This window comes from Hypanus sabinus, chromosome 8 (genome assembly GCF_030144855.1).
Source record: "Hypanus sabinus isolate sHypSab1 chromosome 8, sHypSab1.hap1, whole genome shotgun sequence".
In the NCBI taxonomy this organism is placed as follows: Eukaryota; Metazoa; Chordata; class Chondrichthyes; order Myliobatiformes; family Dasyatidae; genus Hypanus; species Hypanus sabinus.
The window spans coordinates 135,021,006-135,031,875 of record NC_082713.1 but is presented as its reverse complement, the minus strand read 5'-3'; the positions used below and the strand labels follow the sequence as shown (position 1 = coordinate 135,031,875).

At 37.6% G+C, this 10,870-nt stretch overlaps 1 protein-coding gene across 1 annotated transcript; it reads left to right on the top strand.

The window, feature by feature from the left end:
- Window positions 1–1,055: 1,055 nt before the first annotated feature.
- On the top strand, window positions 1,056–10,464 carry hyal6 (hyaluronoglucosaminidase 6). Its single transcript, XM_059976444.1, has 4 exons — window positions 1,056–1,070; window positions 2,913–3,875; window positions 7,372–7,461; window positions 10,015–10,464. Exons 1-4 carry the CDS (start codon window positions 1,056–1,058, stop codon window positions 10,462–10,464), a joined length of 1,518 nt encoding a protein of 505 aa, XP_059832427.1.
- The last annotated feature ends 406 nt before the right edge of the window (window positions 10,465–10,870 follow it).

Here is a 10,870-nt window from a genome sequence, read left to right as displayed (position 1 = left end):
GCAGCAACTCAGTGCATAAAAGCATGCAGGCCTGGTCAGGAGGTTCAGTTGTTGTTCAGACCAAACATCAAATGGAGAAGAAATGTGATCTAAGTGGCTTTGACTGTGGAATAATTGTTGGTGCCAAACAGGATGGCTTGAGTATCTCAGAAACTGCTGATCTCTTGGGATCTCCAATTACAACCGTAACTGGAGTTTACAGAGAACGGTGTGAAAAACAAGAAACATACAGTGAGTGGTAGCTCTCTGGGCAAAAACACCCTGTTAATGAGAGAGGTCAGAGGAGAATGGCCAGATTGGTTCAAGCTGACAGGAAGGTGATAGTAACTCAAGTAATAATGTGCTACAGAGTAATATGCAGAGGAGCATCTCTGAATGCACAACACATCAAATCTTGAAGCAGCTGCAGAAGACCTTGAACATACACTCGCTGGCCATTTTATTAAGTACAGGAGGTACCTAATAAAGAGGCCACTGAGTGTAAATAGCTTGCAGACAAAATGTGGAAGAAATCGTAAAGGCTGAGGAACACAAAGATCTTCGTTATTGCAGGGCCTGGCCAGTATTGACATCTTTTCAGAGTTGGATGTGGTCTATGGGATCTTTCTGAAGACTTAACATTTTCAGTGTTTTCAGAAAGGGATTGAGAACTTTTTGGTACCCATTGAGTGAATCCTAAAATGAATCAAAGTGAAACACATTGGATCATGTACTTCAACAGATTGCACTGTGATCCATTTACTTTGTTATGGCTTATCAGAGGAGTTTGTTGGAGATAATAGTTCTCATTTTCATTCTTTTTTGAATACTGTGTAGATTGTGATATTTAGCATATGATGATTTTATGTAACACTGGCTTCAAGTAGAACAGTCTAAAGAGATCATTTCTCCAAGAAGCAATAAAGATCAAGTATTACAGGATATGATTAGCAAATGCTTAGCTAAATTTCAGAATAACATATCTTTGGTTGGACTGTACTTAGGTGAAGAGATAAGCACAATTAGAAGTTTAAAAGACATTTGAACAGGTATAGGAATAAGAAGCTTTGGAGGGTATGGGTCAAATGCAGGTAAATAAGATTAGCATAGATAGACATACTGGTTGTCATGGATGAGTTGGACTGAAGAACTTGTTTCTATGAATCTATGACTGAAAATACATTCCAGAGTATGAGTTACCTTTGATGACTCAGAACATGATTGAGATTGGTTTAGTCAAATCATGAGGAAGGTGTGGAAATTAAGCAGTCGGAACAAAAGTACGTTTGATTTAGCCAAGGAGAACCACATTTAAAACAACACAATGGGAAGCAGGGTGAGCTTGGGGGTTAATGCCAACCAGTAAATACTACATTCAAAAGCGGAATATTGGAGTTATGTACTCTCTCTTTGTACTGCATACTGGAATCATACAGTACAGAGCATACAGCATAGAGTAAGAAACACACATTTGACATAATTAATTCCCGTGAGACATTGAAAAAGGATGCATTTCCAGATTGATCTACTGATACAGTAAAGATTGTGAAAGAAATATATTGTATTACATCGCAGGGTAGTTGAAAGTAGTTGAATATAAGCTGTGTTTTAGCAGTTTCTCATATCTCTGAGTGTTTTCTAACATTCCTAGTCAATACATAGGGTTAAAATTAAAATCCATGCATGCATGATAGGAACTGTAAAATCTGTTAAGGATATGTGCATGTGCAGGTATGCTTATGATATACATCTGCTTAATGATGTAACTCAAATGGAGTCAAATTTATGTTCCTATCCATCCTCCTGTGAAGATAAGCCTCACTTTTAAATCCAAACTTAAACTGTTTTCATTTCCTTACAGTTTTTCTCCAGAATCCATAACTATAAACCTTGGGTCTCTGAGATTTATGGTTGAGAAAATCCTTTAATAAGACCATTTTTCTGAATAATAGACTTCATTAACTTCTCTGCAGAGAAGTTTGTGTGATGAAGGGCATTGAGGATTATGCTGCATTAATAATAATGGTACACGTTCATTGGATTTTCTCATATTGACAGACAACCGGTAGTTTTACAAATTGCATCAGTTTTTATTCAGTATTCTGCCAAAGTTCTATTAATATTATTGCATTATGTTGTTTCTTTAGAATTTCTAGTTATATTCAAATAAAAGTTGTCTTCCAATTGCATGCTTATAGGAATCCTGTTTTTAAATACTTTTCTTATTTGTTTTGCAACTCTGTTTCTTTCAGCCTCACTCAATGAAACCTCATATTATTGTATTTGTTGCTGATCCTTTTTTATTTGTTCTTTTTATTTTATATAGCTAGAGGGGGGGGACAGAAAAGGTCTTTCCAGAATATTTTATTTTCCCCTTTGGCCTCGAATGTTGTTCTCGTTTTCCATTGCATTTCCCTGAGGAGTAATGTGTATCAATGCCATCTTGACTGGGGGCATGTCTTCTTTTTGCTTGCATGTTTCACATGTTCATATATTCAGTAAATAGAAGTGAATACCTTTTTAAAAAATTTTTTGAAGTGTCTGATAACCCTTTTCCTTCAAGTAGACAGTTTAGTTATTACATGATTACACATGCGGAAAAAATATATTTGCAATAGCCTTGATAATTTAACTTGAGCATTGAATATCTATCATTGTTCCTTGCATCAGAGTGGATTGCTCTTAAAATGTTAAACCTAAAATGATGAAAAGAAATAACTAACATTGTAATCCTCTATGGTTTATTTTAATGGTGTTTAACAGGAAATAATGCAGTGGGTGTAAATAGAGAAGGCTGGAAATTCCTTTTTTTAGCCATGCAATGATTTTTCTAGAACATCGCTAATCCTTAAGCTACAGAACTACTATATATTCATTTACACCTGTTCTCCTCACAAAATAAACATATTGTAAGCTTTATCTTTTGGTTTCAGAAATTGAACTGGAAGCTGAATATCATGAGTGTGGCAATCATTTCCAAGAACATATTTGGAAGATTGCTAGTTACTGCAATCATAATGCAGCTCTCAAGTGGCCAATACTTTAAGCAAGCAAAGTCACCAGTTCTTCCAGACAACCCATTTATTGTTGTTTGGAATGCACCAACTGAATCGTGCAAGCTTCGATATGATGTAGATCTGGACCTCAGTGTTTTTGATATATCTTCGAACGCTAATGATACGCTCAGTGGGTCTGTCATCACCATATTTTACCACAATTATCTGGGCAAATACCCTTATTACAAACAAGAAAATGTTCCAGTGAATGGAGGGATCCCCCAGAATAGTGACCTTCAAGAACACTTGAACAAAACCAAGTCGGACATTGAGAAATCTATTCCGTTTAATGACTTCAGTGGTCTTGGGGTGATTGATTGGGAAGAATGGAGACCTTTATGGATCCGAAACTGGGGAAACAAAAATGTCTATCGGCAAAAATCCATGGAACTTGTGAAAAAGCTTCATCCCAGCTGGACGGACAATGAAGTCAAATTAGAAGCTCAGAAAGAATATGAAACAGCTGCATTAGACATAATGAATGACACACTGGAATTGGTAGAGAAACTGAGACCTCATGGACTCTGGGGGTTTTACCTCTTCCCAGATTGCTATAACCATCACTATAAGGACAAGACAAAGAAGTATGATGGGAAATGCCCTCCAATTGAATACAAACGCAATGATAAATTACTCTGGTTATGGAAAGAAAGTGGAGCTCTCTACCCTTCTATTTATCTTGGACTTGATTTGAAATCAAGCCCAAAAGCACAGTTATTTGTCCATTACAGATTGAAAGAAGCAATCAGGTTAGCCTCCATAGCCCATAAAGACTATGCTCTCCCAGTCTTTGCATATGGACGACCATATTATACTTACGAATTTATACCTCTCACTGAGGTAAGTCAAAAAGAAAGATGATGAACTTTAAGAATTAGATGGTTACTTTGTGCTGCAAATGTAACTCAGTTGCACTCACACATAAGTTTCAATACTGATTTTGTTAGACTCGGGGTTTTTTTACTTTTAAATCCAGCCAAGAATATACTTCAAGCATAACCAAAAGCTTTCTCCAAACTTCTAAACAGAATTGTCTTTTGGATGTTCAAGGTGTGAGAAGAGAGGAAAGCACTGATTAAATATATGCCTCACTTTCTTCTTCCTGCCCTGGTCTCTCTTCCCTGCACATCATTCTCTCTGTGTCTCTTTTTTTCTTGCATGCCTGACAGACACAATTTTGATATAAAGAAAATGACTTGCACATTGCATTCTGTTTCCTGACACCGATGGATCCACCGCTTCTCCAATGCAGCATATGGCATAGGTTCAAAGGTTTAACAGACTGCACTCATGACTCCCATTGCTCTTGTATAGTGTGTTCATTACTATATGAGCAATATGAATATATTTCTTGAAGAAATAACAGAACGCAGAGATGAGGCCTCTGTAATTTGTCTACATGGCCTTGTAAGGCTTTTAACGGATTCCACATAGGAGACTGGTGCAAATGGTTAGAGCTTATGAAATTCAGGGTGAGGTGGGAAATTAGATCCAAAATTGGCTTGGTGAAAGGAGGCAAATAGTAATGGTCCAATGATTGTTTTTTGTAATTGGATGCCTGTAAACAAAGTTAAACTGAATTTATTTAAATCTTATATCCGTCCTGCAACATGAGGGAGTAGAAATCTTTATGCTCTGATTCCATTGCAATGTACAGACTTGTGAATTTATGAAGTTAATGGCTTGTAGAAAGAAGCTGTTCCATAGCCTTTTGATGCTGGCTTTAATGCTGCAGTACAGTTTGCCAGACTGAAGTGGCTGAAACAGTTTATGGTTGGGGTGACTGGTTCCCCAATGATCTTCCAGGCCTTCTTTATGCATCTGTCATTGTAAGTGTCCTCAATGGAGGGAAGTTCACATCCATAGATGTGCTGGGCTGTCCATACCACTTTTTGCAGTGCCCAGCATTCAAAGTTGGTGCAATTCCTGTATCAGGTGGTGATACAGCCAGTCAGTAGGCTCTCAATGGTGCCCCTCTCAAATGTGTAGAGGATTTGGGGGCTCATGCTGAGCTTCTTCAGTCACCTAAGGTGACAGAGACACTGTTATGCTTTTCTTGCCACACAGCTGGTGTGTACAGTCCAGGTGAGATCTTCAATGATGTGTATATCGAGGAACTTGAAACTACTCACCCTCTCAACTGCAGTCCCATTGAAGCTGACTTGGGGAGGATTTATAAAGGTAGAACTTACACAAAGGACTGGGAGCTAGGGAATATTAAGTGACAGATTGATTTTTGATGTACAAATCTGGTCCAGCTATCTTTGTGATGGCAGCACAGGTAGCTAAACTGGTAAAGAACAATTCTTGCCTTCATTTGCCAGAGCAGGGAGAATATGTTTCAAATTAATGAAACATTGGTTAGGCTATAGTGTATAGTTCTGGTCTTCACACTATTAGAAGTTGGTGATTGTACTGGAGGTGGTATAGAGGTGTTTCATTGGGATACTGCCTGGAATGGAGCATTTCAGTTAGGAAGAGTGAATGGGTAGGGTGTTTTTCTCCTTGAAGTGGAGGAGACAGAAGTTATAGAAAATTATGGTGGAGCTGGAGATGATAGGTAGCAGGAAACATTTTCCCATAGTTAAGGTGTCAGAAACTAAAAGATGTCGATTTAGGGTAAAAAGTAAGAGATCTGGAGGGGATCCAAGGAAGAACTTTTTTACATGCAGAAGGATTTGAATTTGGAAACATGGTCTAAGCGCACTAAGCGCTGTACAATGGGATCAGTTTAGGTAGGTACTTCATGGCTAGCATGAGTGTATTGGGCTGACAGGCCTGTTTCTGCAGAAACCAAAGACTAAAGCTACTGGAATCTGTTTCTGTGCTGTATCACTCCATGGCTCTTTGGAAATTTTATTGGGCATGGATTCGTTCATCTGTTTTCAATAAAACCAGTACCAAAGTACAGCCATATACTCTAGCTGGGTATTCCTTTCCTGAGTATAGGAAACACATTGAATAATGGAAGAAGATACAATTACAGCACATAAGGAGACTATTAATCCTATCCTGCTATAAACTGCTATATATTCTATAAAGATTGGATATGCTTCTAATCCAATATCCAATAAGTATCTTTATTCTATTCTTTTCTTAATTTATGTTGCAATTCTAATCAAATGCTTATTGGCTTTTGTCTTTACTACCTAGTGATAACTGAGCAGTTATCACATTTTTTACTTTTTCCCTATGTTAAGCACAAAAATAGACACTCTATCAAGAGCACATTGATTAAGACAAATTTTCCACCTAAAACCAGAGTCATTATTTCAAGATCATGCTGCTGATGGAAAAGCCACTGGAAATACATAATGAACAATGGTGGGTCTATCTGGTGGGTTTGCATCTAGTAGACAAAGAAAATTGTGATAGTTGTGCGTACAAGTTGTCAATAAGCATTTCCACTAATCAAGACGCTGTGCCTGTTGGGTATAGTCAGAAAACATCCTGTAATATTTTAGTTTTCTTAATGGTTTAATACTTACACCACACAACACGGTTTGGCATTGAGCCATGTAACAGGTGCAAACATAATTTCATACTCAAGCAGATGATCACAATTGCTTTAGGATACTGCACTGCAATTAACAATGATGCCCTTGTGTTAGACAAGGGTAAAATATTACTCTAAGTATAGATAGACTTTCTTGGTGGACCCATTGTGGAAAATGGATAACTGTTGAGTTTCAACATTGTGGACAAGTGGACATCATAGATCACTGAAGTTCCCGTGTGAAGAATGGTTTATTCTGAAGGAATGTGCAAAGTGCCATCTCCAAACATCATTAAGTTTTGCCAATTCTCTTCTTTGTAACATCTGGATTGGCACACTACATAGTAATAAGTTATTGAATTAGTATCTAGGTACCTAGATGATTAATTTTACAATACCGTAGGAATTTCAATATTTAAAGTCGAGTAATATCACAATCTGCTATAAAAGCCCAGTGTTAGTATTGGTGACCATGAAGCTACTGGATAGTAAAGGTCCATCCAATTTCTAATAGCCTTCTGTAAATAAATTTATTGACCACACCCAGTCAAGCCAATACATGATTCACTTCAATTTGTTTCACTCTTACCTATCCCGAGACATTCATATTCCATAAATGAATAAATAACAACAATATAAATATTCAATAGAAAATTATTGACAATCCTTGAGTATTTCCTAGAAGAACCATTCACATCTCAAGTACAATTTTTACCCTCAAACAAACTGAAGTTGTTTTTTATGTCTTGCCCTTCAGATAAACACAAAGTATGAACTTGGCTTGGTATTACTGCATTCATTGAATATATAACAATTTTTATGGTGTTTCTCACTTTACAGATTGACCTGGTCCATACAATTGGTGAAAGTGCTGCAATGGGGACCTCTGGGGTTATTCTTTGGGGAGGCATTGATTATGCAAGATCAAAGGTATAAAAACATTATATTCCTTCACCATTCAACAGCAACATTCTGGTTCCATGTAATGTCCTCTAGCTGAATTATATGATAGCCATGACTCCTGATTTGAATACACCTTCACTCTGTGCTAAAATGAAGAATGCTGGAAATACTTAGCATGTCAGGTAGCATTTGTACAGATAGAAACTGAGTTAATATTTCAGGTCATTGAACTTTGATCAGACTGGAAGTTAATTATTTTCCCTCTCTCTTTCAGATGTTTTCTGACCTGTGGAGTATATTAAGCATTTTGTTTCTATTTCCAATTTCCAGCATCTGCATGTTTTGCTTTTGTTTTTAATTTTATAATCCCAAGAAATTTTCTCATCATTTCTTTCTTCAATCCTTCCAGTTTACCACTAATCCTTTGATCATTGAACACTCAGTAAAGTTAGAAACAGAACCAGATTTAATATCACTGGCATATGTCATGAAATTTATTGTTATGCTGCAACAGTACATTGCATAATAAAAATTGAATTTACATGATAAAAACTGTCAATTACAGTAAAAAGTAGTAAAAAGAAGTTAAATAATTAGTGCAAAAAGAAGGGAAAAAAGTAGTGAGGTAGTGTTGATGGGATCAATATCCATTCAGAAATCTGATGGCAGAGGGGAAGAAGCTGTTCCTGAATTATTGGGTGTATGCATTCAGGCTCCTGTACCTCCTTCCTGATGGTAGCAATAAAAAGAGGGCATGTTCTGGGTGGTGGATAGATGCCATCTTTTTGAGGCATCGATCCTTGAACATGCCCTGAATGCTGGGGATGCTAGTGCCCATGATGGAGCAGACTGAGTTTACAACTTCCTGCAGCTTATTTTAAAAGAAGTCTGTCAGAATTTCAAACACTGGCTGACTCAATGAGAGCATGCATTTCCTGACCACAAGAAAGAATTTCCGTCTCCCTACCATAATCACAACATACTGTTCAGAAGTACATAACTTCTTTTCTGATAGCTGCAGGTGGGAAATATCTGGCTGTGCTAAATATGTAGGTAAAATTGTCCTAGGCATATGATGATAATAATAGTCATGCAAATAATTCTTAAGTTTTCACTGCCCTTCTAATTGTCAGGTAGATGATCTGCTTCTAACAGCTTCTACAAAGACAAAATCCTATTAGTTTATGCTCCCCAGCTTACGCCTTTTCTCAGTCATCTAAAACTTCAAAGGACTCACAAATAACAGCTGAAGTTATCTTGACATGGCATTTTGTAAAATCTGTTGGTACCTTAATTATAAATTATAACATAGGCTTGTATATATTCCCTCAAGTTTATAGCATCATATTTACTCCCCTCCTGCAGCTGGTTAAAAGCATAAGCAATAGAAGGACACTACTGTGGCTAACAAGTGAAGTCTGAGCCAAAGTAAAAGCAAAAGAGGGGCCATACAAGGAAGCCAAAGCTAGAGAAAAGATAGAGGATTGGAAAGCTCTTAAAAACTTGCAGAAGGAAACTAAGAACATCATTAGGAAGGAAAAGATCAATTATGAGAGGAAGCTGGCTACTAATATCAAAAAAGATACTAAAAGCTTTTTTAAGTATATGAAGGGTAAAAGAGAGTTGAGGGTAGATATAGGACCAATAGAAAATGACGTTGGACATTTTGTAATGAGAGACGCAGAGATGGCAGAAGAACCAAATGCGTGTTTTGCATCAGTCTTCACAGAGAAAGATATATTCAATATATTGGACGTTCAAGAATGTCAGGAAAATGAAATGTGCAGTGAAAATTACGACTGAGAAGGTGCTCAGGAAGCTTAATGGTCTGGGGGTGGATAAAGCTCCTGGACCTGATGTAATTCACCCTTGGGTTCTGAAGGAGAGATTGCAGAAGCATTAACAATGATCTTTCATGAATCAATAGATTCTGGCATTGTACTGGATGACTGGAAAACTGCAAATGTTACCCCGCTATTTAAGAAGCGTGGGAGGTGGCAGAAAGGAAACTCCAGACCTGTTAGCCTGACAGCAGTGGCTGGGAAGTTGTTGGAATCGATTGTTAGGGATGAGATTACGGGGTACCTGGAGGCACATGACAAGACAGGCAAAAGCCAGTATGGCTTCTTGAAAGGAAAATCCTGCCTGACTAATCTACTGCAATTTTTTGAGGAAATTACATGCAGGGTAGACAAAGGTGATGTAGTAGATGTGGTGTACTTGGATTTTCAGAAGGCCTTTGACAAGGTGCCACACTTGAGGCTGCTGAGCAAGATAAGAGCCCATGGAATTACAGGGGAGTTACTAGCATGGGTGGAGCAATGGCTGATTGGCATTGAGGTTGATACCTATTCAATATGTCATCTAACTGGTCAGACACATGAAAAAAAAACCTAAATCTGCTCCATCAAATTCCGCAAAATAATTTGGGTCTCTCACCCACTGGTGAGTCATTGTAAAACATCACACCATTTCCAAATGCATATGATTTTGGAATGCATCTTAATGGGTCTCTGACACATATTGACTACTTTATGTTTGATATCCTTAGAATTAAAGTGTCTTTACTTTTCCTTACAGAATCACTGTCTAGCAGTGAAGGAGTACATTAATGGCCTTTTGGGGCACTATATTGTTAATGTGACATCTGCCACAAAGTTGTGCAGCAAACATCTATGCAAGACACATGGAAGGTGCGTGAGAAAGAACATAGACTCCAAAACCTATCTACACCTGGACCCCCGGAGCTTCAGCATCAGAGCCAATTCAAAAGGAGTCCATCCACCATTTTCTGTGAAAGGAAAGATGAATCGAAGAGTCCTCAAGAACATGAATGAAATGTTCATGTGCCAATGTTATGAAGGTTGGGTTGGCATCGCCTGTGAAATACCAGTTGTTGACATTTCTCCAGTGAAAAAGAATGTCCCAGAGGCAAAGGCTGAAAGAGGTTCGGCTGCACAGTTACCATTTTCATTTGCCTGTGCTGTTGTTCTCCAACTGGTCATTAAACTCATTAATTTCCAAAGCTAGAAAATTTTCACTCTGGTAAATTAATAAGATGATATTGGTAAGGTTTTATAAGGTGCGTGGTAAAGAACCTGGACAATGATCTGACTGGTTTTCAAAAGAAGCTTTTTCCAGAACACACAGCAATAACTATATCTGCTGCATCACCCTTTGCATTCAGCCATTATAACAGCCCATAGGGAAGCTCTTTTTGATTAATGTTCATAGTGAAGTTCTTTCTGATAAATGTTGGAACTGAAACTGCCTTCAAGCTCTCCACAGAGAAAAAGAAAATAAAAAAATTAAAATTGAATATTAGATTTCTGCAGATACAAGAGATTGCAGATGCTGAAATCTGAAAACTGCCAGATGAACTCAGTGAGTCAGACAGAATCTGTGGGGGAAATGGACAGAGTGTGTTTTGGGTTGA